Raw genomic sequence first — 27,932 nt, 5'->3', positions numbered from 1 at the left:
CACAAATGAATGTTACAGTTTGTGTCAGCAGACGGCAGTATTCACTAAAGAACAATGACGTAAGGAAACAACCAGTGGCTAAGATTGGCTGGTGAAAACCTAAGACGCAAAATACTCGATTTCCATTGGTCATCCAGATTGTCAGTATAACCAATTGACCAATCCTAGCTCAGAAGGCGGGTTTTTACACAATACGGGTGGAAAAATAACTGGGCGAGCGGAAGGCTGTACTGTTCAGACATGGCGTCTCTTCTGCAGCCCGACAGAGTGGTTTATTTGGTCCGCGGAGAGAAAAAGATCCGCGCTCCGCTCTCTCAGCTCTATTTCTGCCGATACTGCAGTGAATTACGCTCGCTGGAATGTGTGTCACATGAGGTGAGTATTCATTGTTTTATACGACTGACTGGGTGGAGAGCTGGATCGGCTGTATTTATAATGAAGCTGCGGTTTATGCCCGCCTACAGGTCGTAATTGTTTTGACGTTGATTGGCTGCTTCGTATGTCAGTCATATATCCTGGCTTTTCTATTGGCTGTTAGCTTGTCAGTTTAACTGCAGTAGGCCTTTTGGCAACTCATTCATCTGTTAGCCAGATGCTAACGCCTCAGATAGTTTACTTAACTGAATGCTTTTGTTTTGAGAAATACGAGTAAAGTTATAATTTAAGCATTCTCAAAAAGGTTTTAGATGATCATAAACAGCCATTATTTATAATGTTTGGGTGTATACATGTCCGTATTGTACGTTTAATGTTATAATTGCCGGTTAGCTGACCGTTAGTGACATGGCTAAGCATCACCGCACCCCAAACAGATTCTCAAATACTAGTTATAATAATAATACTTGTAATAATAGTTGTCAGTTTAACCCCTAATCAGGTCTTACATGAATAACACTGTTTAAAGTTGTAAAAATAATCATAAAGTAGAATTAACTTAATAAATAACCCTTTCACAATCGCCAGGAAAACCATTAAGACTGCAAAACCATTCACAGTTCATTCATAATACACAACATTTTATTCAAGTTGATGACACTTGACCATCTTTACTAAACAAACAAGTACAATTCTAAAAATCACTCTATTTATATTTCCTGAGAAATATATATTTATATTTCCTTCACTTTATGTCAATGTCATTATTTCCTGTTAGTACGTGGAGCAGCTTGTTTGTTTACACCTCTTCAATTTAAATGTGGTCTAGGTATTTGATTGACATGTTGGAAAGGGTAGCTACTTAGTAAATTAGTTAGTGTTTTTGAAACATGAAAAAAAACTCAGTTAATTGGAAAAGTCCATTATACTTGGAAGAGTTGAAGGTAAAAGAGGATGAGGACAACCAGCAAGAAGATAGAGGGCTACTTTTACCACTTCACCTTTCCACTGCTCTCCCTCCTCATTCACACACACGCGTACTGTAATAATGCAGTGGAAATTTTTTGTAATGAGTGTTTTGTAACAGTGGTACTGGGTATTTATTTCAGGTTGACTCCCACTACTGTCCCAGCTGTCTGGAGAACATGCCTTCAGCTGAGGCCAAACTCAAAAAGAACAGGTAAACACTTCATTTTAAATTGACAGCCATGTTAGAATCAGTGTCACAGTAACGTGTTTCTACATGCCTCAATTTCAAACAAAGTTGGCACTGTGTGTGAAGAACTACTTATTTCATATAGCTTAATCATACAAGGCAAGACCTTGTCTCCTTGGATGTCACTCCTATCACATTTAAAAATGAACTTGGACTTGTTTTAGATAGCTGTCTACATTCTCAGATTCTGTTGCTAACTGAATTCTAACATGCAAGTTCCTACTTTACAACATTAAGAGGATTTTTTTTTACCACTTTTCCTTATGGAAACCCTAATACACCAAGGAAAGACAACAAGTAAACATGCCTGGAGCCATGAATGAAACCCTTACACAAGACAACAGTTTTAACCTACCCTGCAGCCATAAAAATAGAAAATATAAAAATAGCTCAGAAATAGCCCTAAAAAAAGGAAAATTTTAAATAGCCCAAATTAAAAAGACAAGATGAAATAAGCAGACAGAAACATAATAACTATCTTGCCATAAAATGACATTAACTTGATAAACATAGCATTAAAATCCAAATAAATAATTACGTTCTTCATGGAAGCCACACAGATTCTTACCCGGTTTTTAATCTCAACCTAGACAACCTAGAAAATCTTCCCATGTAGGGCTGTGGCGGTGAAAGAATTTCCCCTTGCGATATTCAGACTGTCTCAATATCGCGGTACGCGGTAATATCGCCATTTTTTTTTGTTTTTGAAAATTACTTAATTAATCTGGATTTTAGAGCTATATAAACAAGCTTTATTGTTAGGCTATGATTCGGTATATTATTGCTTTATAATGAAAAAGATGAGACAGCTTTAAGACCAATGAAATGCGTGTTTAATGTTAAATACAGAACAGTGCAGGGATGCGTGTCTTTTCTCTATTAAAAAAGGTTTAAATTTAGCTCCTAGGCTAGATATACAGTGTGAAACGAAAAAAAAAAAGTGTTTAGGCTAAATATTGTAAATACACATCTAATCAAAATATGGTAAAAAAGAAATATAATAAAGTCTGTAAGAGTTTAAACCTGCGTTATTATGCGCGCTAGAAGAACCAACACGTTCATCTGATGTGGTTTAGAGAGAATCTGAGTGGGGTAGCGATGTTCCCCTCGGTACTAAAACTCTCTCTGATGGGGCTCGTTACACTAATACACGTGTACTGTACCTGCATGCGACTTTACAATGCGACAAACTATCTATTTAGTAGATATAATTAACATAACAATATATACTACATTTCAAGTTATTATTCGTTTCAATACATTTTTATTCAACGAAAAAATACATTTAAATCATTCCAGCAAGACCAGCAAGAGAATATTTGCAGGCTGCAATGCCATATTAACCGTCATTAAGTGTTTTAGTTCACCGAGGCTGTTTGAATATAGTCTAAATTACAAGTATTTTATTGAGTGTGAACTCAATTTGATCATTAATAAACTTGCCTATAATTCCTGTTGCGATTGTTTACATTTTAAAACACAAAGCCTGAAACTCAGCAGCAACGCATGAGAACAGGTTGCGGGAAAATGACGCTCCTAGCTCATTTTCATTATGAATTCATTTAACATTTATTACGCCCGAATGTAAGCGTAAAACAAGATGGACCCTGCAACAATATAAACAAAAAAAAATAGAAGAAAGAAAGAAAAAACGTGAACACCGCGGTGTTGCGGTTGCTTGGCATGCCCTGCGGTTGGCTGGTCTATACCGCGATATTTCAAAATTGCGGTTAGCGCGACAGCCCTATTCCCATGTCCATTATTAGATTTATTCAGCTTGGTGAAAGTGCAGCCGCATGTTTGGTTTTCATTTTAATTTGAAACACTCATGCTTTAAGCAATGTGCTGTGGCACAACAGTCTACCACGCTAGCACAACACTGCGGAGTGCTTGAGCTCACAGCGTTGCTACAGGTTTTCAGGAAAGACATAACATCAATAACATCATAACTAAGGCCCTACCTAATTCAATTCTGTGGATGCAACACATTATCCCGTGAATTTAGTAAGGCCCTAATTATAACTAATCACCCAGACGAATGTGGACCATATCACTCCTGACAGGTGTTTTTATTGCGAATTCTTTTCAGATGCGCCAACTGCTTTGACTGCCCATGCTGCATGCATACCCTGTCCACACGTGCCACCAACATACCTGCTCCACTGCCTGACGATCCCACAAAAACCACCATGAAGAAAGCGTATTACCTGGCCTGTGGCTTCTGCCGCTGGACCTCTCGCGATGTAGGCATGGCCGACAAGTCTGTGGGTAAGAAAGCTGTCAGTGCAGAAGGAAAACAGGCCATCCAGAATAGGTTTTCTTTTTAGGCATATGCCACCACAGTTATGTAGACAAACGTATTGGGAAACCCCTTCTAATTATTGAGTTCATGTGTTTTAGCCACAACAAATGTTAACAGGTGTAATAAATCAATTATATAAAGGAAATTAAATGCTTCCAACTTTGCAGCATCAGTTTAAGGAAGGCCCTTTTCTGTTTCAGCATGACTACCCCTGTGCACAAAGCAAGAGTCCTGACCTCAGCCCCACTGAACAGCTTTAGAATGAACTGGAATATCATTTGAGGCTGTGCCGCCATACAAATGCTCTTTTGACTTAATGGGCACAAATTCCCACATACATACATAAGTCTTGTGAGAAACCTCAGAAGAGTGGCTGTTGTTCCAGCTAAAAAGATCACATAGAGGTCATTTTATTTTAACAGCACTAAAATGAGATGCCCAGCAATGGTCAGGTCATGGTCAGGTGTCCAAATACTTTTAGCCATAGGTATTTGTATGTTGTATTCAAATGTCATCTTTGCTATTGGCTGACCAGGCGCCTACATGATTGGCTAATGTATGTCGAGCGGGAGGGATGGAGGAATTCCTCATCACTGCTGGAATTGCGGCCTCTGCTGGCTGGTCAATGGCGCCGCATGGAGACTGGGAATAATGGAGCTCGATGCGTGACTCCCTGTACACCAGGGGTTTTTGAACTTTTTTTCAAGTGACCCACATTTTGTCCATGACCCAGGCAACATATCAAAACACATCAAGTTCATCTGGTCCCACTGTGGTTTACAAGATGTAACATAAAGCCTCCATTCATAAAGCCTCCCACCCAAAAAAACTTTGCCGTACACGATACTGTTCCCTGTGTCAACAAGTCTAGTGCAGGTGAAAAGAAGTGGTTGGCTGCTACTACATGTGTCGAAAGGGACGTGTGTTAGGTACGGTCCTCCTTGGTTGGGGTCAGGGTCTGCAGCAGTGGAGGCGATACAACTAGGGTAATTGGATATGACTAAATCAGGAGAAGAAGGGAAAAATGCATAAATGGAATGAAATCAAAAATGAAATGACTTACATTAGAAATGAATTTCTAAATATTAAAGTAGTATTTTTAAGTAAGTGTGCTGCAATTTTATGTTCATTTTTGTATGCGTGATAATAAAATGATGTTTGTATTGTGTGTTACAGCCAGCGGAGGGTGGCTGGAACCGGAGAATCCTCACGCTCAAAGAGTACGTGACCACAGCAATGGTAACAGTATTATATTAGTAAAACATGATTATTTATTTTAATGTGGGTTTTTTGTCTTTGTTGGCTCATCAGATCAATAAGCTGATTGAGTATTATCAACAACTGGCTCAGAGAGAAAAGCTGGAGAGAGACCGGAAGAAACTGGCTCGACGACGTCCCTTCATGCCTCAGGCTTTCTCGGTACACTCACACGCCCATTTGTTCAGTTCATACATGGCTCATAATAGGCAAAGTCGAATCTCTCTTCTTTTTTTTTTTTTTTTGGTTAACCCCATAGTGCCGCAGTTAAGCCTGATATGTACTAATGTCAAAACCTATTCGGATTGGATGTATTTTTTAGCGGGGTAACAGTAATATGTCAGATATGATTGATATAACCCTTAGTGTACTTGGACGTGCTGGTTTTCCAGTAAGACAGGTAGTGTGGGTGTCTGAGGTACCTGGATTAACACCTTGTTTCTAGTCACCGGGATGTTCCCTCTGTGCCTGTGTGGGTTTCCTCTTGGTGCTTTGTTTTTACCCAGCCTTCAAAATGCAGAATGCGGAAGGTGGACTGGATGTTGTACACTGTCCCTAGGTACTAGTTAAGAAGGGCAGTGGTAGCACAGCGGTTAAGGTACAGGACTAGTAATCAGAAGGTTGCTGGTTCAAGCCCCGCATCAGCCAGCTTGCCACTGTTGGGCCCTTGAGCAAGGCCCTTAACCCTCAACTGCTTGCGATGTATACTGTCTCAATTGTAAGTCGCTTTGGATAAAGGCGTCTGCTAAATGCTGAAAATGTAAATGTAAGAATTAGTGGAGAGAACTTATAAGCAGTAATAATTAAGAGAAGTTCAGTGTTCCTGTGTCGTGTTCAATGTTGTAGTACATTAAACCGTGTTTAGCTTTTTTTTTAACGATAAGCATTTTAAACTCTCCCGTAAAAGCTGATTCTCACAGTTTCTCAGCACCTTGAGCTGTAACTCAAGTTTAAAAGTGAAACGGTGAGGAAAATCCAGATAAACACAGATACATGTGGAGCGGATATGATGGTTATTTCACACGTGCAGATTCGTCTCATATTCGCACTTTGATGACGTTTTACTGCAGCAAGCGCTGAGCAGTGTCGGTTTACGCTAAGGCTCGTGGTTTTGCCGCTTCCCATGTGAATTCGCCCTAACGGTTGCAACTTGGTGGTGGTGGGGCTTGAGTCAACAATTTTCTGATCACTTTAACCACTGAACTAGCACCGACCAGTGGTTTGACACCCTGTCCAGGCTGCATTCTTGACTTTGGTGCACTGTCAGCCTGATTTGTTGTAGACTTGCTGGTGCACAGTGAGTAACTTATTGAGTTAAGGATGGATTGTAGTGACAGAACCCTGGTGAACATGAAGGTGTCATAACGCCTGACAAATCTGAGGCCCAGAGATACAGTACTGTGCTAAAGATTGTTATTAGCATTGTTGTTAAAGCAGGATCTGAAATAAATGACCACGAGATGTATGCATATCTTAAATATGTATTTAATCCTTTTACTTATTAGACATTGGCTGCGTCCAAAATCGCATACTTCCATACTGAACATTACTGAAAAACAGTACTCGAGAGCGGGTAGTGTGTCTGAATACGTAGTATTCATTAAACAGTACGCCAAAAGTACCCGGATGACCTACTGCCTGGGCATCCATTTTTGAGTATGCAAACGATGTACATTTGCGGCCCGATCATCTATCCCATAATTTAACTGGAGCTGTAAAGGCATATGTAGAAAGCAGAGTAAGACAAGCTTTAAAAATGTCATGGGGTGGCACGGTGGCTAAGTGGGTTGCGCTGTCACCTCATAGCAAGAAGGTCCCGGGTTCGATCCCCAGGCGGGGCGGTCCGGGTCCTTTCTGTGTGGAGTTTGCATGTTCTCCCCGTGTCTGTGTGGGTTTCCTCCGGGAGCTCCGGTTTCCTCCCACTGTCCAAAGACGTGCAAGTGAGGTGAATTGGAGATATAAAATTGTCCATGACTGTGTTCGATATAACCTAGTGTGAAATGATGAACCTTGTGTGATGAGTAACTACCGTTCCTGTCATGAATGTAACCAAAGTGTAAAACATGACGTTAAAATCCTAATAAACAAATAAACATTAAAATGTTATGATTAAGTACAATCCTGCATAACGTTACGAGTAGCTTTGCGGTCAATGACAGAATAAATTGTGTCTGATTTTAATATTGTTATAACTGTGATGATGTGACGTCATGCATCACGTGACGTTGATAAGTTGCGTGCATACTGCACACTTGCGTACTGAAAGAGCGTACTGCTTTATCGGCCGAGCAGTGCTCACTGCCTCCAGTTTAGTATGTACTGCTTAAGTATGCGATTTCGGACGCAGCCATTGACTCGGGGTTCTGCATGCATGCATCTGATTCACTGACTGCACTTTATCCACAGCTTGGTTTAATCACAGGGACACAGGGACACGTCCCCTGTTGCTGCCACTAATTTACCTGCTTGTGCTTTATTTTTACATGCTTAATTCTCTCTCTTGTTTTCTTTGCTTGTGCACGCTGATCTTTTGCCTTATACCCCCCCTCTCCCAGCAACACACTATACATGTGGTGGTAAGTGGCACTTTTTTCACAGTTCTGACACTAACACTAAGCCCTGTCACAACTATTACTTTAATGCCTCATTACAACTAGACTATAAGTATGTGGACATCGTTTTTTATATCTTAAAGGTTTAAAGGTTTAAAATCCTGTTTTATCACTGCTTCATATTTGTCAGAGTCGTGCAAGGTCTGATTTTTCCAAACAATGCAGTAACAAACCCAGTCAGGATGCCAATTCATCACAGGGCCTCTGCCATCCCCCTCTCAGACAAACCCAACCATGTCTGTATGTAAGCATGATGCGCTAATAGCACTGCTGGAGAGTCAAACTCTGGATCCCAGAAGTAGTGGGCTAGAGCAGTGTACCACTACGTGACTTGATTGCCCTAATATCAAATATATGATAAGATATTATAGGCTTCCAAGTTTGTGGCGGCAGTTTGGGGAAAGCTTGTTCCTCTTTCTGCATGACTGCTTCCCTGTTTACAAACTGACGTCCTTAAAGACGTGGTTTGTTGCACTTGGTGTTAATGGCCAGCACAGAGCCTCAATCCTAATACCATTCAGCCCTTTTGGTATAGGTTGGAACATTGATTGTGAGCCACAACAGTTCCTCCCCTTAAAATACTCTATTAAATGAATAAATACAAATTCCCAGAGACATACAAAGGCAGAAATAGCCACAAATGGCACAATGCATTTGCCCATAATTTTAAGACAAGCTCATGTCCACATACTTTTAGCCATATTGTGTATTAGAGCTTATTGTTGTTAGGGTCAATTTAAGAAATAATCCTACATTGTCATACTTTGTGAAACACACCATTAATTATCACTGCATCAGCTCTGGACCTTTAACTACAGACTACAGACAGTTGCTAATTATACAGTGTATCACAAAAGTGAGTACACCCCTCACATTTCTGCAAATATTTTATTATATCTTTTCATGGGACAACACTATAGAAATAAAACTTGGATATAAGTTAGAGTAGTCAGTGTACAACTTGTATAGCAGTGTAGATTTACTGTCTTCTGAAAATAACTCAACACACAGCCATTAATGTCTAAATAGCTGGCAACATAAGTGAGTACACCCCACAGTGAACATGTCCAAATTGTGCCCAAAGTGTCAATATTTTGTGTGACCACCATTATTATCCAGCACTGCCTTAACCCTCCTGGGCATGGAATTCACCAGAGCTGCACAGGTTGCTACTGGAATCCTCTTCCACTCCTCCATGATGACATCATGGAGCTGGTGGATGTTAGACACCTTGAACTCCTCCACCTTCCACTTGAGGATGCACCACAGGTGCTCAATTGGGTTTAGTCCATCACCTTTACCTTCAGCTTCCTCAGCAAGGCAGTTGTCATCTTGGAGGTTGTGTTTGGGGTCGTTATCCGGTTGGAAAACTGCCATGAGGCCCAGTTTTCGAAGGGAGGGGATCATGCTCTGTTTCAGAATGTCAGAGTACATGTTGGAATTCATGTTTCCCTCAATGAACTGCAGCTCCCCAGTGCCAGCAACACTCATGCAGCCCAAGACCATGATGCTACCACCACCATGCTTGACTGTAGGCAAGATACAGTTGTCTTGGTACTTCTCACCAGGGCGCCGCCACACATGCTGGACACCATCTGAGCCAAACAAGTTTATCTTGGTCTCGTCAGACCACAGGGCATTCCAGTAATCCATGTTCTTGTCTTCAGCAAACTGTTTGCTGGCTTTCTTGTGCGTCAGCTTCCTTCTGGGATGACGACCATGCAGACCGAGTTGATGCAGTGTGCGGCGTATGGTCTGAGCACTGACAGGCTGACCTCCCACGTCTTCAACCTCTGCAGCAATGCTGGCAGCACTCATGTGTCTATTTTTTAAAGCCAACCTCTGGATATGACGCCGAACACGTGGACTCAACTTCTTTGGTCGACCCTGGCGAAGCCTGTTCCGAGTGGAACCTGTCCTGGAAAACCGCTGTATGACCTTGGCCACCATGCTGTAGCTCAGTTTCAGGGTGTTAGCAATCTTCTTATAGCCCAGGCCATCTTTGTGGAGAGCAACAATTCTATTTCTCACATCCTCAGAGAGTTCTTTGCCATGAGGTGCCATGTTGAATATCCAGTGGCCAGTATGAGAGAATTGTACCCAAAACACAAAATTTAACAGCCCTGCTCCCCATTCACACCTGGGACCTTGACACATGACACCAGGGAGGGACAACGACACATTTGGGCACAATTTGGACATGTTCACTGTGGGGTGTACTCACTTATGTTGCCAGCTATTTAGACATTAATGGCTGTGTGTTGAGTTATTTTCAGAAGACAGTAAATCTACACTGCTATACAAGCTGTACACTGACTACTCTAAGTTATATCCAAGTTTCATGTCTATAGTGTTGTCCCATGAAAAGATATAATGAAATATTTGCAGAAATGTGAGGGGTGTACTCACTTTTGTGATACACTGTATTTAATATATTTCTGTCTGTCTTTAGTGTTTTAATAGTAATCATTAGTCTGAATGTCATATTTGTGACTGGCTCACTAACCCTGTGAGTGGAAGCGCGGTCTTTCAGCCCTTGCGCCTATTTATCTTTCTATCAGCACAGCTGATCATCTGCTAGGGACTGAATATCACATGAACTTTTATAATAAATAATACTTACTTATCAGGTGACTAGGCCCTTGGGCTTGTAAAGGGAGATATTAAAAAGTTCACTGTTCAAGAAAACAGTTCAGACTTAACTGAATTAAATATAATTCAAATATTTACATGAATAGTTTATTAAAATTTTCCTTACAAGCTGCATTTAATTGAAATGTGGCAATAAGACAGTTCCGATGTTGCTGTGCTTTTTTGAGGAAGTTGTGGTTTTTTACCACTAACTGTGACCCAGTTTGCTGCTGACCTTTTCAAAGCACCACTAATTAGATGAATATATGACAGACAGAAGTGAAGCACAGACACGGTGGAGAAAAACTGATTCTTACTGCTTCAAAAACCCTGAACTGTTAACTCCACATAACATTGTGCGACAAATACAGTACGACAACCAGTAAGCTGTAAAACGGTGAGACCGGGTTTGTATTTTAGATAGCAATCCAGTGTTTACTAATCTGGGAATTGCTTGTTGTAGCTTTGTAGCTTTTTAATAAGATTTAATACTCTTTGATTGAAGCGATACAGTTTCATGAAACCGTTTTTTTTTTCTTCTCACGTCTCCACATCACTACGCTGCTAGAACTCAAATACCTTTTATGCAAAACTGGGACGTCATGGCTCAAATGGCACGGTGGCTCAATGGGTAGCACTGTCACCTCACAGCAAGAAGGTCCTGGGTTCGATTCCCAGGAGGAGTAGTCCAGGTCCTTTCTGTGTGGAATTTGCATGTTCTCCCCGTGTCTTGCAAGAATTGGAAATAGAAAATTGTCCATGATTGTGTTTGACATTAAACTTGAACTGGTGAATCTTGTGTAACCAGTAACTACGTGTCCTGTCATGAATGTAACCAAAGTGTAAAACATGACGTTAAAAATCCTACATATTTATACATTAATACAAAACTGCATGTAAACGGCAACATGCACCCAGCCTTGTGGTGAACAAAGCTCAAAACACTTTTGTGAAATGTAAATGAAATCAGCCTAACCCCAAATATAGTCAGAGAAGATATATTTGGTATCTGGACTTGGATGGTGGGCTTTTGTGCTGAAAGTGAAGCATAAAGCTGCTCATTGAAGGTTGTTTATAGTGATTATAGGTTTAGTAAGTGAAGTGAAAGGTTAATAATGAGTGAAAGCTGCTAGGCATTAATAACAATGACTGTAAAATCTTGTTCAGATGGGCAACTGTTATCTCTAATTCAGGGGTAGGCAAACTTTTTGACTTAAGGTGCCACACTGGGGTTTAAAATTTAACAGTCGGGCCGGGAGAGTAGCAGATGGGGGGGGTGAAGTAATATAAATTGCATGTAAAAATCATTACCTATCATTACCATAACTGAAACGCAGGTTATTGCGTTCTTTATGACAATTTTGTAAACACTCAAGAAGCCGGATTAAATAGCCTGACGGTCCGTAGTTTGCCCACCATTGTTGTAATTCATTGTTAGCTAAATTAGACATGTGTTGTCCAATTGGAACAGTTTTTGTTACATTGCTATTTTTTTATTTGGATATTTAAAGGACAAGTATGGGCTGGGCACCCGACTGCAGAGACAAAGACCTGGAGCTCCTATCAGCGCTCTCTATGGTCTCTCGTAAGTACTTGTTATAATACTGTATCTTAGTTTAGTAGTTCTAAAATCTCTGTTCAATCCAAAATACAGTGCTACCTTGAAACTCGACGTCAGTTATACTGACTGTATACACTGCCTGGCCAAAAAAAAAGGTCACACACTCTAATATTTCGTTGGACCACCTTTAGCTTTGATTACGGCACGCATTCGATTTTAGTAGTTTCAGCTTCTCCTTAGATGTTTTCTCTTCTTGATGCATGCCAATAATTTGACCCTTCTGAAACAGATTAACATCTTTTCCACGACCACAGGATGCGTCTTTCCACGTGGTTGTTTAACAAATGAGAAGCTACTCACTGCATCAGTTAGGGTTAAATAACTTGTTGCCAGCTGAAACATAATCACCCATGCAGTAATTATCCAATGGGAGGCTCTTACCCATTTGCTTAGTTAAATCCAGGTGGTGACCTTTTTTTTGGCCAGGCAGTGTATTTTTGGCTAATGTAAAATATTGGGGTTGTTTTTGACGCTTATGCACTGAAAATAACACAAAAAAGAAACGATGTGGTACAAGCGACTCGGTCAGAATGAAAAACGCTTAATGTGACTTATTGTACTAAAACAGCAAGCTAGGAATTTCATTAGTGGAGAGAACTTATGAGCAGTAATAATTAAGAGAAGTTTAGTGTTACTGTCTCGTTCTTTTAATACGTCTCGTAAGTCACGTTAAGCTTTTTTAATAATAAGCGTTTTATTCTCAAAATTTCTCAGAACCTCGAGCTGTAACACAAGTTTAAAAGTGAAACAGTGAAGAACATATAGTTAAAGACAGATACATGTGGACCTTTCAAAGAAAATTTGACTGTTATTATACACAAATGCAGATTCCTCTCATATTTGCACTTTGATGACGTTTTACTGCACCGCTCAAGCCGAGCGCTGAACAAAGCGGCAGTCGCACACTTGAGTTTAAGGGTACAAATTTCTCAATGAAGGGCGTCGAGTTTCAAAGATTTCGAGTTTAGGGGACGTCGAGTTATAAGGTACCACTGTATTTAAGTTTTACCCATGTTCAAGTAACAAATGTCATCACACAGCATAAACACTCCTGTACTGTAACCTATATGTACAGCTATCATTTACAGTTGTGTTAAAATGGTGAGGGGAGTCTTTGTAGATTGATTTTATTTTGGACTTGTGCAATATACAACCATAAACCATTGTGGACACACCTCCTAATTATCAAGTGTATATTGCTAACAGTTGTATTAAATGATATGCTTTCAGCTTTGTTTGCAGGCATATCATTTATGCTTCGAACACCTTTGCGATTAATTGGAGTGTCGATTGTGAGCCAGGCCTCCTCGTCTAACATCAGTACCTGAGCACATCAAAGCTCTTTAAATTAAATCTGTTCAAATTCTCGAAGACGTGCTCCAAAATCTTGTGGAAATTTTGAAATGGGATGTCCAGCAAGTTCATGGTCAAGTGTCCACATATTTTAAAGATCACAGTATGACTGGTTGTTTACTGAGCTTTGTGTTTGGGTGTGGTGTTGTGTGCTGTAGTCTTAAAGAGGGAGAGGAACAGAAGGAGATCAGTATTGAACCAGCTCAGGCTCTGGATGAGGTGGAGCCGCTGCCTGAGGACTTTTACACACGGCCGATCAATCTGCCTGAAGGTCAGTCTCACATGCACACTGATGTTGAAAAAAAAAAATTATTTAACATTTTTCATTTGTGTAGTGCAGGGGTCTTCAACTTGTCTGGGGGGGTGCGAGTGTCTGACCGGGGGTGTGGCATTACGAGATTTTTTTACTTCTAAAACTAAAGCAATTAATTTTTCACCCACGGGAGACAGATTTCATTACTCTAACTGACCACGCTCACACGCACGTTTAATGTTATTCAGTTCAGTTCAAAAAACCTTCAAAATAGGGCTCACAGTGAAGATAAACCGGTGACAAAAGCAACGACCGCTGTTATAGGACGTGTGTGTGTCTTTAAGAGAGACGCTCTGTTCACAGTATCGATATAAGTGATCCAGGAGTCGATTCATTTTAAGCGTAAGTTTCTCTTCTCAGACGTCTCTCCGTTTTTACTGTTATTAATGAATGTTGCGGTTGTAAATAAACACCAACTACTACAGAACATTTTGTGTGACTCGCTTACCTTAAAAAGCTCAGGCTTAATTATACTGGTTATTACCACAGAGCGGTAACCGAGTCAGAGTCGTTCTGCCTGTGGAGCTAAACGTTTTCTGTCAGTCAGAGCAGATTATCCTGAACTAACCAGCTTAGTAATTGATGTACTTTTGTCTATGCTTGACTCTGTGTAGTAACGTTTTCTGCTCTCATCTACATCAAAAAGCAAGAACCGCTTACGAATTACAAGAGTGAACCACGAATTTATATAATGTGCTGATAGAATCGGCTCAGATGGGATCTGGCTGTATTATCTTTTTAAAGTAATATTTTCAATTGCGTTGTATGTATGATGTGCACAGCGTTAATTACGTTACTTTAGCTTGTCAGAAGCTTTCTCAATGATGTCTGTGCGGTGGTTGACGAAGGTGGTTGACGGGGGGGCGTGGCGCAAGTTTGGGGGGGGGGCTGGGGGGGGTTCACGAAGGGGGGCGCATGTCCAAAAAGGTTGAAAACCCCTGGTGTAGTGTACAAGTGCCTCACGTTTACTGGTCAATTTGTGCTATGAGGTAGTACTAGTGTAACCGAGCATCTTTAGGGTTTGCTGAGTTTATAAAGAAAGAAAGAAACTGTAAATAGACAAACTATCGGGAGCATAAATACTTTACTGGCTTGTTCTTTTGAGGTGACACTTTTCCATTAAGGTCCATAAAATTAAGCGCTTTTTCCCATGAATTTAGTAGGACCATAAACACAAGGCATGAGCATGCACTTAACAATAAGCGGTGTTTGTGTTCATGCAGTCACCACACTTCGCCAGAGGTTGCTGCAGCCCGACTTCCAGCCTGCAGGAGCCTCGCAGCTCCACCCCAAACACAAGCACCTGCTGATGAAACGCTCACTGCGTTGCAGGGTAAGCACACACACAGACACACACACACACACACACACACACTGCTATTTATTTGTTACCCCTGTTAACGCTTACCTTTCCCTTTCATCAGAAATGTGAGCACAATCTGAGCAAACCAGAGTTCAATCCAACGTCCATCAAGTTCAAAATCCAGCTGGTGGCCGTGTGAGTTTGAGAGCTTTTCACTTCATGTAGACACAGATGTTGGATGTTCTTCTGTGTTTGTTAAATGGATGCTTGTTTTTTACAGGAGCTACATCCCTGAAGTTAGAATCATGTCCATTCCAAACCTGCGTCACATGAAGGTAAGTCTGCACATCTGAATGGACTGCACTCCAAATATTAGTTAAACATACAGTACATTAAAGAGCCAAAACTGTAGAGCCGCTCCATAAGACCTATTTTCATAACAATAGTGCATATGATGGTCAGTGGTCTAAAAAATGCTGGATGGATAGTAGTTCCTCGTTGTTCATTTGTTGAATGCAGCATGGTCGCTTGTTGAGTCAATTTGATAAGAGCCAAATCGTTGTTAATAGCCGACTGAGTTAAAGTTTCTCTAAAACATCAAAGGTCACTAACAGACAGCTATTATGAGAACCCACCGACAGTGGTCTGAGAAGGCGACAAACCGCCGGTGCATTGCTGGGCAGACTCGAAGGCTACGGTGTCTGGTTCAGACCAACAGAAGAGCAACTGTAGCTTAAAGTGCTGATCATTTGAATCCTTATGATTCGGTGAATGTGTCAACACAGTTACAGGCAAGTTAAAACGTCCAGCTAACTCCTGTCCACTGTCAAAACTAGGGCTGAGCGATATATCGAGATTTTATAAAATATCGATATATTTTCATACGCGATATAAGATAAGACAATATCACTTATATCGATATAGATGTTGCGTTCCAGTTAGATCCGACAGTTCGTCTTTCTCTTCTCCCAGTTTGTCTCTGCGCATGTTCACCTGCCCCGCCCCTCTCCCTCACTGAACACAACTCGCCTCTCCCTCCCCACCGCCAATTCCTTCTGCCCTCAGAACACACTTCTGTAAGTAAAACTCCCATGATAGCATGGAGACGGTGAAGGAGCCGGTTAGTAAAAAGAATAATAATGGCTCAGTTATTTGGAGATGGTTCGGATTCAAAGTATCAGATGAGCAGCGGAATAATGTATTCTGTAGAGAACGCCGAAAACAAGTCCAGACAAAAGGTTCCAGCTCCGTGTACCTTCATTCGTTTTTCACTTCAAATCCCAAAGTTGAAAAACAAGAAAACGAGTCGTTATTCGTTTTAAAAACTAGAGATGGGACGATCGATCGGCTATGAATCGGTATCGGCCGATTTTTAATCAAAATATGCTATCGGCGATCGGTCGATATTTCCCAAATGTAGCCGATTCGATCGTGTGATATATAAAGACCATGTTAAGCTTAACAGCTCAGTGGATTGATCCAGACTTTGAGCTACGAAGCACCAACCATCGCATCACCATTCATCAACCATCGTACAGAAACCATCGTGAAAGCTCTTACGATGTAATTTTGCTGATTGTAATATTTACTTTAAAAAGATAATTCAACCCGGTCACATCTGAGTCGATTCTATCAGCACCTTATATAAACTCCTGGTTCACTTTGGTAAATCGTAAGCGGTTCTTACTTGTGATGTAGATGAGAACAGAAAACGTTACAGAGCCAATCCGAGGCAAAAGTTTATTCATTACCAAATTCGTTAGTTCAGGATCATCTGCTGAACTTTTAGAAAACTTTTAGCTCCTTAGACGGAACGAGTCTGACGGTCGGTTACAGATCTGTGGTAATAGCTTTTTAATGAAGCTTTTTAATGTAAGAGAGTCACACAAAATGTTCTGTAGTAGCTGGTGTTTATTTAAAACCACGACATTTAATTAATAAAAGTAAACACCGAGAGATAACTGAGAAGAAAAACTTACGCTTCGACTGAAAACGAATCGACTCATGAATCACTTAGCGACACTGTGAACAAAGCGTCTCTCTTAAAGGCACTCACACACACACACACACACACACACACACACACACACACACACACACACACACACACACACGCTGCTGCGTTTGTCTCCGGTTTATCTTCACTGTGAGGCTCTTAAGTTTTTTTTCAGACTGAACTGGATAACATTAAACCTGCGTGTGTGTGTGTGTGTGTGTGTGGGCATGTTGCACCCCCCCCCCCGATCGAAATCGGCTATCGGTCGATCACCCTGAAAGGAGATCGGAGATCGAAATCGGTGCCAAAAACCCTGATCGGTACATCTCTATTAAAAACCAATATTGGAAAACGGAAATAAACAAACACAAGCGCATTCACGCGCTGACATGCACGTGTTTACTTTATATATAAACAGTGTATGCACGTGTTGAGAAAGTAATAATAACGTAGCGGTGCGTCTCCTGTTGTTCTGACTTGTGTGTTTGTATATGTGATGTGCATGTACTTGCTCTATCTGTAAAAATCAAACATTATGGGGAGTGACTTCTGTACTGGATGTTGTATGTGGTCGTGATCAGATAAATTCTGATACCTTCCCTACACACTCGCTCCCTGCGCCCTATAGTGCACTTAACATTCTTAAAGGGCCAGACAATGTATTTGTAATTCACATTACACAACAGGCGAGACGTTAGAAAACAACATTCTTTTTCTTAGAATAGTTCTTTTAAAATTTTTACCCCTTTTTCTCCCCTTTTAGCGCATCCAATTGTTCAATTAGCATCGTGCTTCCTCTCTGTCTATGCCGAACCCTGCCCTGACCGAGGTGATTGAAGCTAACCCGTATCCCCTCCGAAACACGAGCAGCAGCCAGATGCATCTTTGCCACCCACACATTGACGAGTTTGGCGCCACCCAGCGTTGCATGCGGAGAGACACACCCTAAGGGCACCCTCTCCCATCTCTGTGTAAGCGCCTCCAATCAGCCGGCAGAGAACGCAATCGCATTCTGACAGAGAGAGACCCACATCCGGTTCTTTCTCCCACCCCCCATATGAGCAACCGGCCAATCGTTGCTCATATAGCCACTCAGCTTCGAACCGGTAAAGCAAGGCTGGATTCGATACCACGTTCTCAGAATCCAGCCCTGGTTGCAGCGCGTCTCTTTTTACCGCTGCGCCACCTGAGCGGCCGGTTTTTTTTTTTTTAAGGAAAAATAGTTCCTGTGTGAAGCTTCCCTAACATGAATATTAATAAAAGTGCCTGTGTTTTTGGTATTTAGTATTTGGAACATGTAGCTTTGTCTCAGAAGTGTCTTGTTGTTATTACCTTATGGGATGAAAAAATATTGAGATATACAGTGGGGTCAAAAAGTATTTAGTCAGCCACTGATTGTGCAAGTTCTCCTACTTAGAAAGATGAGAGAGGTCTGTAAGACAAAATGAGAAAAAAAAATCCAGGAAATTACATTGTAGGATTTTTAAAGAATTTTTTTGTAAATTATGGTGGAAAATAAGTATTTAGTCAATAACAAACAAGCAAGATTTCTGGCTCTCACAGACCTGTAACTTCTTCTTTAAGAAGCTCTTCTGTCCTCCACTCGTTACCTGTATTAATGGCACCTGTTTGACATCGTTATCTGTATAAAAGACACCTGTCCACAGCCTCAAACAGTCAGACTCCAAACTCAACCATGGCCAAGACCAAAGAGCTGTCGAAGGATACCAGGAAGAAAATTGTAGACCTGCACCAGGCTGGAAAGAGTGAATCTACAATAGGCAAGCAGGTTGGTGTGAATAAATCAACTGTGGGAGCAATTGTAAGAAAATGGAAGACATACAAGACCATTGATAATCTCCCTTGGGGTCAAGATCTCATCCCGTGGGGTCAAAATGATCATGAGAAGGGTGAGCAAAAATCCCAGAACTACACGGAGGGACCTGATGAATGACCTGCAGAGAGCTGGGACCAAAGTAACAAAGGCTACCATCAGTAACACACTACGCCGAGAGGGACTCAAATCCTGCAGTGCCAGGCGTGTCCCCCTGCTTAAGCCAGTACATGTCCAGGCCCGTCTGAAGTTTGCCAGAGAGCATATGGATGATCCAGAAGAGGATTGGGAGAATATCATGTGGTCAGATGAAACCAAAATGGAACTTTTTGGTAAAAACTCAACTCGTCGTGTTTGGAGGAAGAAGAAGAACCCAAGAACACCATACCTACTGTGAAGCATGGGGGTGGAAACATCATGCTTTGGGGCTGTTTTTCTGCAAAGGGGACAGGACGACTGATCCATGTTAAGGGAAGAATGAATGGGGCCATGTATCGTGAGATTTTAAGCCAAAACCTCCTTCCATCAGTGAGAGCATTGAAGATGGAACGTGGCTGGGTCTTCCAGCATGACAATGATCCCAAACACACCGCTCGGGCAACAAAAGAGTGGCTCCGTAAAAAGCATTTCAAGGTCCTGGAGTGGCCTAGCCAGTCTCCAGACCTCAACCCCATAGAAAATTTGTGGAGTCCGTGTTGCCCAGCGACAGCCCCAAAACATCACTGCTCTAGAGGAGATCTGCATGGAGGAATGGGCCAAAATACCAGCTACAGTGTGTGCAAACCTGGTGAAGACTTACAGGAAACGTTTCACCTCTGTCATTGCCAACAAAGGTTATGTTACAAAGTGTTGAGCTGAACTTTTGTTATTGACCAAATACTTATTTTCCACCATAATTTACAAATAAATTCTTTAAAAATCCTACAATGTGATTTCCTGGATTTTTTTTCTCATTTTGTCTCTCATAGTTGAAGTGTACCTATGATGAAAATTACAGACCTCTCTCATCTTTCTAAGTAGGAGAACCTGCACAATCAGTGGCTGACTAAATACTTTTTGACCCCACTGTATATCGTATATCGCCATTCAGCTAAAATATATCGAGATATAATTTTTGATCCATATCGCCCAGCCCTAGTCAAAAGCACGTACAATGTGCACGCAGGCATCAGAGCTGGACCCGTGCAGTAAATGTGGCGCCAAGATGCACCGTCGGAAGATCCACCTTGCAACGTTTAGAGGTTGAAGGACCTGCTTGTAAAGTCCTGGCTCTCTTCTCACTGCCGCTGTGATATGTGATCCCCAGGACTGGTCTGTGCACCTGCACGAGTGGGAAGGGGGTCACATGGAGCACAGCGTGGCTCTCTGTACGCAACATGGCTTTGTGTTAGAACACAGCACTGGCAGGTGAAAAGAAGCGGCGCAGATTAGACGTGTCAGAGGGGTGTGTGGTGATCTGGCTCTCTTTAATCAGATTAGGGGTTGGGTGAGGGGCAGCAGATTTACAGTCAGGTACTGGAAATTCTCTCCATTTGCATGCTGAACTTGCCTTGTGCAGGTGAAAAGAAACTGTTAGGAACTGCAACTGTGCCTGATGGGGTGTGTGTTAGGTATTACAAGACTTTGAATTGTGGCTGTGGGAATTTGTGCACATTCAATACTTCAAAAAGCCTCAACTGATGTTCCAGTTCATTCCAAAACTGTTCAGTGGGGCTGAGGTCAGGACTCTGGAGTTTCTTTAAACCAAGTTTTTCTTTATGTCTTCGTAGAGCTTGTGTTATGCACTGGGACACAGTCATACTGGAACAGTAAAAAGCCTTCTCTAAACTGTTGCTACAAAGTTGGAGGCATATTATTTCCTTTATATAATTGATTTATTACACCTGTTAGCAGTTGTTGTGGCTTAAACACACAAAAACAGTAATTAGAAAGGGTGTCCATTAGTGTGTATAAAATTGTTCTGCATTTCTGTTCATTGCATGTGTTATTTTTTTACAGGAGTCTCAGGTGCTGCTGACTCTTACAAACCCGGTGGAGAGCATCACCCATGTCAGCCTGTTCACCTGTGAGGAGGGAGATTCTGATGACATCAACAGCACAGCTAAGGTTTACAAACATCACTGTCTGTGTCAAAATTAAATATGGCTTATTTTATGAGGAACTTTAGTATGCACAAAGGAATAGCTGGCTGAATTAGGTAGCACCAGAGCCGTAGATAGAGAGAGTTGCGACACTCCTTGATCTCGCCGCTACGCGGTCACGTGGTTCGTGTACCCCTCCGATAGTTCCAAACAATCCCGGCGCTGTCATGAAATATTAAACGGCAAATAATAAACGTTCGTACAATTTCTGGGTATTTTCACCTGCGTTTACATTTACTGCATCTGCTTTAATGTCAGTTTGGTATATGAAGTGGAAGATTGATGTTTATAATGACTTGTTAATAGGTCGTTCTTGTTAACACACAGTACATTATATTAGCATACATTACATAATGCCATATCATTAAGTAGTAGAGACAATATACAGTACAGAGATTAGTTTTTTTGTTTTGTTTTTTTGCATAAACTATAATCTCCCTTCACTTTCCTGAAGATTCATAATAATCATCATTTTGGCTAAACACTAAGCCATGTGGGAACAGATTCATAAACAGACTACCGCACCTTTAACATTATAGTGCAGGTACATGAAAAAGCTTCATTCATCTCTTATTTCATGAGTGATTAATCATTGATTCCTACATGTAATACATGAATGAATTCATTATGAATATGCACAAATTCATTTTGTCTAATGTAAGTGGTGGACAAGGTACACAAACCATGTAGTTGAGTTAAAGTAGAGATATCCAAGGTAACATATTACTCCAGTAAAAGTAGTAATAAAAGTAAAAATACTCTTTACCTCCACTAAAGTACTAAACTAAATTTACCTTCAAATGTACTTAAGTATGAAAGTAAAAGTATAATGATTTATTGTGGTTCTAATGTTTTATGATCATTTCTGTAACAAGACTCTTGATTAATCAACTCATTTTAGGTGAAAAGACTCGTGTGTCATTAATTAAGCTTAACTGACTAAGCTAAATTGGGTTATACCTATTAATTAAGATAAACTTGTAACATTTAGTGCTGAGCAAATGCTAAACAATAACAGTATTAAGTAGGGGTGGGTTTATAAAATCGATTTTTCGATTCGAATCGATCTTTATTTGAACGATCCGATATCGATTCATATAAACGCGAGATCGATCTTTTAAATACGCCCCTTTTTACGGTGCACACGGAAATCTGTTACCCCCTTTAATTTCGCGTGACCAGCCAGTGTTTTTTCATGCAACGAGATCTGACCTGCACATCAGTTTAGCATGGCAGAAGCTCAAGTTATGACCACTACACAACTTTTTGCACTGATTTTCGCTCGGCGACGGGTCGGCTCTGGATTCGGGAGGAACTCGGTGTTCGCTCTGCGATCAAAACTCGACTCTCGATCGATGTGAGAAACAGCGAGGGGAAACACAGGGGAGAGGTTGGAAACAGGTGGTACAGGGGCGTAATATAGTTTCTATCAGAATACATCAGCACACGCGAGTTTTACAGTATTTCTGACCTGATCGTTCTCTACAAAACAAAATATTTATTAACCTCCAACTCACTACAGAACAAGCCATGCTGCTCGTGTTGCCAAATCCACTCAGATTCATTTATTTCATCAGCGCACAAACTTTGATCTCTCGCTACTTGTTGATGTGCATGTTTGGACGTGGTATCATTAAACCTTTCATCACTTCTCACGTGTGTTTTCGTGACAAAACGTAGTTTTGGAGACCAGAGAAGCTCGCCTGTGATTCCCCCTGGAGATAGATGGTGTAGTGTAAAACCCCCCATCGCCGATCAGTCGTGTAGTGTGAACATTACAGCGACCAGGTGTTAATCAGAGTGTCGTGTAGTGTAAACTTGGCATAGGCTGTTCAACAGCCAGGTGTATGTTTACATTACATTTACAATGTTGTAGCGTGTCAGACATATAAAATAATAATAAAAAATGAATGTTACTGTTTTCTGTTTTGGATTAATTATTTATGTAAACAAAATACACAAATATTTTTAATAATGAGTGTTCTTTGTACAATTATCACATTCGTTCTCTGAACATCTGTACATATTTAAACAAAACCTGTTAATGTAACTCAAATATGCCTAAATGTGTCGAATCGAAAATCGAATCGAAGATCGAATCGAATCGGGACCTTGTGAATCGGAATCGAATCGATCCAGGAAATAAGTGGCGATACCCAGCCCTAGTATTAAGTATATTAATGACATTAAATTCATTGTGTTTTTAAAACAAAGCAACATACAGCTGAAAATGCTTGATAAGTAGTGGAAATGAATGGGGCTCTATGGGATGTTTGGAACTATTCAGAGCTCCACAACCCGGAAGCTGCGCAGAAAAATGTCCCGCCCCCGTTACAACGGTTCCCTATGGGTAACACCAACTGTCTGGCTGAGGCGCAGACAGAAGCGACGGAGGAATACTAGAGTATAGCGGGCTCCTCCCTGTGTGTTGCACGTGTTGTAAGATTCTGCAGCTTGATAATGAAAAGGAGCCTAAAAGGCAGATTAAACTGTGCCACTAGCAACAATATTTATTTTTGATGGTAGATTAGCTTGTTTGTGTTATTGTTTTTTTGCCAAATATATACGGACACATTTTCCAACCCTATTTACACACAGCCATCTTGAACATGTTGGTAAGCAAGCTAGACTATTAACAAAATTCATTCAAACATTTTCATTTTCATGTTCTACGATTGCTTTATCCTGGTCAAGTTCGCGGTGGGTCTGGCTTTCTGAAATGACTAGGCGCAATTCAGTAACACACACAGACATAGCCAGTCGTGTCTGTATGTAGACGCTGGACTGGCTGATAGCAAAGCTGAGGATTCAAACCCTGGATCCCAGCATTAATGGATTAGCGTAATTTACCTCGCACCCCTGAGCGCCCCCAATATACCTATATTGTCTCATGAAGTACCCAAAATCAAAATGTTATTTCTTAAAATTTGGTTATTTACACATCTAATTGTCCATTTTCAACTTGGTCATCCTATTTCAAAAGAAGCATATTCTTGGTTGCTTTAGCTGTGTGTGCGTGTGCATATGTGTGTGTGTAAAACTCCACCATATATTTTTGTATGTGTGTGTGTAGGTGCTAGTGCCGGCAAAGGAGCTGGTCCTGGCAGGAAAGGATGCTGCAGCCGAGTATGACGAGCTGGCCGAGCCCCAGGACTTTCAGGATGACCCAGAGTAAGTTCCTGAATTAAGAAGAACACTCGATTAATTAAGCAGTGGTTTCTCAGTGGTCAAGGTACTTTTAGCTGGCACTTTTATCCAAAGTGACTTATAGTACTGTGACAGTATACAGTCTAATCAATTAAAGGTTAAGGGTCTTGCTCCAGTGCCCAACAGTCGTAACCTGGCAGTAGTGTGGTTTGAACCAGCAACCTTCTGATTACTAGTCCAGTATAATATAAATAATACAAGTGGATAAAAGTGTCTGCTAAATGCTGTAAGTGTAAATCTATTGTTTTATAGTGTCATTATTGTTTCAGCTCATTTCATCTCATCTAACTTACTACTAATCTAGTGTGGTGCACTGTCTGGGGATGATTTGTGGTTTGCATGTTCTCCCCGTGTCTGCGTGGGTTTCCTTCGGGTGCTCCGGTTTCCTCCCACAGTCCAAAGACATGCAAGTGAGCTGAATTGGAGATACTAGATTCATTTTTGCCTTGAACATACACTATATGGCCAGATGTATGTGGAACCCATAAGCTTGTTGGACTTCCCATTCAAAAACAAATGGTATTAAAACAGAGTGACCTCTATGGGATCTTTTCAGCTAGAACAACAGCCACTCTTCTCAGAGGGCTTCTCAGAAGATTTTAAAGCTTGTCTGTGGGAATTTGTGCCGGCTCAGTGGCTGGGCACTGATGTTGGTCAAGAAAGCCTCAGTTGATGTTCTAGTTCAATCCAAAGCTGTTCAGTGGGGCTGAGGTCAATTGGGGATTGGAGACCGGAGGGGGTGGGTCGCCTACACAAGAGATGAGGGAGAGTGCCCTTAGGGTGTGTCTCTCCGCATGCAACGCTAGGTGGCGCCAAACTCATCGATGTGTGGGTGGCAAAGATGCATCCGGCTGCTGCCAGTGTTTCGGAGGGGATGTTGGTTAGCTTCGATCTCCTCTGTCAGGGCAGGGTTCGGCATAGACAGAGAGGAAGCACGATGCAAACTGAACAATTGTATGCGCTAAAGGGGGAGAAAAAGGGAAAAAAAAAAAAATACAAATAAACCGAGCTTTTCTTTATAGAGTCATGCTGAAACAGGAAAGGGCCTTCCCTAAACTGTTGCTGCAAAGTTCGAAGCATATACTTTTCTTTATATAATTGATTTATTACACCTGATGGCAATTGCTGTGGCTGAAACACATGAATTCAGAAATTAGACGGGGTGTCCCAGTACTTTAGAAATTAACCCACTCTCTCTCTCTCGTCTGCAGTGTGGTGGCGTTCAGGAAGTCCAATAAGATTGGCTTCTTCATCAAAGTGATTCCTCAGCATGAAGAGGGCAACGTCACCGTGGCCTTCAAGATCAGGCATGACTTCCGCAACCTGGCCGCTCCCATCAGACCCAGCGACGAGGGAGACCCCCCCACCGAGCTCATCTGGCTCACACAGCACGTGGAGCTGAGTCTGGGTCCGCTTGCCGCCTAGGCACAAATATTCAGTCTCACCTTCATCCTACAGATGAGCCAGCGGTCAGCGAGCTCTTGTGGAGCTGAGCTTAAGGCCACTGGTAGCCTAGATGTACACTTCAGAGACTTGATAGCCTACACAGAGCGCACTAGTGAAGTCACTACTATGAACATGATATGTACACGGCTGTACAGGTAACATGGACGTTCTCGGCATCTGTCGGAAAATGCATTGATGTCACTAGTGAGGTTTTGATGGTGTTTAGAAGAAAACCAGTTCATTAGAAACAACACTCATGCTTTTGTATTTATTTGCTAAGTAATTAGTGCAGAATGTGGATTGAAACACAGCCATAGGTGCTTGTAAGCTTACAGCTTTATTCTGGAGTAAACCAGGAAACAACATGCAGGTGTAGTCAGTAAAGGATGCGTAATTATAACTAAAAATAAAATACCACATATATTAAGATGCTACAGGCCAGGCAGCTTGGTGGCACGGTTGATTGTGTGTACCGCACAGCCTCATGCGATGTAAAATTCTAGGGTCTATCCTCAATTCCTCTCATTCTATCTGCAGGGAGTTTGTTTTCCCTCTGCCCACATACACGGTGGCTCACAGCAAGAAGGTCCTGGGTTCGATCCCCAGGTGGAGCGGTCCGGGTCCTTTCTGTGTGAAGTTTGCATGTTCTCCCCGTGTCTGTGTGGGTTTCCTCCGGGAGCTCTGGATTCCTCCCAGTCCAAGACGTGCAAGTGAGATGAATTGGAGATACAAAATTGTCCATGACCGTGTTTGACATTAAAACTTGTCATGAATGTAACCAAACGGTGTAAAACATGACGTTAAAATCCTAATAAATAAATAAATCCTCTGCCCACTTGGGTTTCCTCTTGGTATACCTCCCCAAACATACAGAAGGTGGATTGACTGCTTAAAATGACCAATGTGTGGACGAACAGTCGATTTCTATCTATAAATATAAGCAAGGGGGGTTTAATTTGCTTACCTAAATAAATGATTTATTCATTCATGATTACAGGCCAGTGTTAGCTCAGCAGTTATGGCACAGGACTATTGACCAAAAGGTTGCTGGTTCAGGCCCTCCCACCACAATGTTGCCACTTTCGGGGCTCTGACCATCAATTCGTTAAATCGTATGCAGTCTGGGTGATCGGGCAGGTGGAGCAGCTATCTGACACGCTAGCACATTATCTTGTTTGAGAAAGAAAGGTTGGTTTCGGTCTCTTACCGCTGCCATATGCGAGCTCTGGGACTGGTCACATGAAGCTTAGCTTGGCTTTCCGTACACGATTTGGCTACTTGATTAGATCGGTTGTACAAGTGGCAGCAGGTTCACAGCGGGGAATTGGATATGACTATGAAAATAGTTTCCGCACTTCTTTAAACTACTGTATTAAGAATTTCAAAAACAAATGACATCACTTTTCTACAGTCACCTTCCGATGCATTTTTTCCAGCATCGTACCAAATTTTTAATGCCATCACCACATGAAAATCTTCTTCCTCTTAAAGCTTCTTTGAACGTCCAAAAAAATGGAAATCAGATGGAGCTAAATCCGGACAATAAGCGCCTCTCACTCTCTCAGACACGACCGATTACTCCTCCTCCCACCCTCACCGCTTCCAACCACAATATAAAAGTGCGGAAACTTTTTGAAGATCCTTCGTATAATGGATAAAAGCTCTGCATAAGATCATTTAAAGCATCGTTTTTATTGGAATCGGCAGCATTGCATTTTTGGACAGATGCCTGAAACGATCTGTGAATGCAGCCCTAGTTGCATTCATTCAGAGGGAAATGATGGCTGCAATAGTTACAGTAACGCTACAACAGATCGCGGTCACTGTGTAGAAATATTTGTAAATAAACATTGCACTTCTATAACCGTGTTTCTGTAGCGCACACTCGACTTAATCGGAGGCTCCAAAATCAACCTGTCGATCACTAACGCTCAAACACTTGACATTCTCACTGATCTTAAAGAGCTTTCCTATAGGTATACTGTTCACCTCCTCTCGCATGCCCTCATTAACCGTTTCTCAGAACAATAACTGGGAGCCAGTGCACACAGAGACCCGTTTGTGTATTGATCTGCCGCTCTGACTCATGTACTGTATGATTTGTGGCTTTTTCATAGAGCGCTGCAGAATGCTGATGTATTACGAGAGTTTTTGATGGTATAATTGATGTAACGTATTCATTCTGTGTTAAAGTAGAGAATAAGCATCACCGCACACTTTCAGTGTATTTGCTACAATATGACGGCTGCAGATATGTAGGAGTCTCAAATGTGCAGAGAACCCGTACAATGCATTACATTAATAAAAGTCTGAAACTAAAAACAA

At 41.5% G+C, this 27,932-nt stretch overlaps 1 protein-coding gene across 2 annotated transcripts; it reads left to right on the top strand.

The window, feature by feature from the left end:
• The first annotated feature begins 236 nt into the window (after nucleotides 1-236).
• Nucleotides 237-27,932, top strand: dctn4 (dynactin 4). Of its 2 annotated transcripts, XM_062985130.1 has the most exons (14): nucleotides 237-375; nucleotides 1,485-1,555; nucleotides 3,681-3,859; nucleotides 5,070-5,113; nucleotides 5,205-5,312; nucleotides 7,706-7,726; nucleotides 11,905-11,978; nucleotides 13,526-13,638; nucleotides 14,904-15,013; nucleotides 15,105-15,178; nucleotides 15,264-15,318; nucleotides 20,812-20,919; nucleotides 24,028-24,125; nucleotides 25,373-27,932. In XM_062985130.1, the coding sequence occupies exons 1-14, from the start codon at nucleotides 241-243 to the stop codon at nucleotides 25,584-25,586; spliced, it is 1,404 nt and encodes a 467-aa protein (XP_062841200.1). In that variant the 5' UTR covers nucleotides 237-240; the 3' UTR covers nucleotides 25,587-27,932. The 2 variants fall into 2 exon arrangements, with proteins under 2 accessions (XP_062841200.1, XP_062841268.1); XM_062985198.1 differs by lacking the exon at nucleotides 7,706-7,726.

The sequence above is a fragment of the Trichomycterus rosablanca genome, chromosome 1, assembly GCF_030014385.1.
Source record: "Trichomycterus rosablanca isolate fTriRos1 chromosome 1, fTriRos1.hap1, whole genome shotgun sequence".
Taxonomy (NCBI): domain Eukaryota; kingdom Metazoa; phylum Chordata; class Actinopteri; order Siluriformes; family Trichomycteridae; genus Trichomycterus; species Trichomycterus rosablanca.
Note: the sequence above shows the minus strand (reverse complement) of the source record. Positions and strands in the feature narration are given on the sequence as shown.

What these genes read in the sequence shown, in the direction of transcription:
- dctn4 (XM_062985130.1), top strand. Translation starts at nt 241, where the DNA reads ATGGCGTCTCTTCTGCAGCCCGACAGAGTGGTTTATTTGGTCCGCGGA. An exon ending in AACACACTATACATGTGGTG is followed by an intron (nt 7,727 to 11,904) that starts GTAAGTGGCACT and finishes GGATATTTAAAG; the next exon opens with GACAAGTATGGGCTGGGCAC. An exon ending in ACATCAACAGCACAGCTAAG is followed by an intron (nt 20,920 to 24,027) that starts GTTTACAAACAT and finishes GTGTGTGTGTAG; the next exon opens with GTGCTAGTGCCGGCAAAGGA.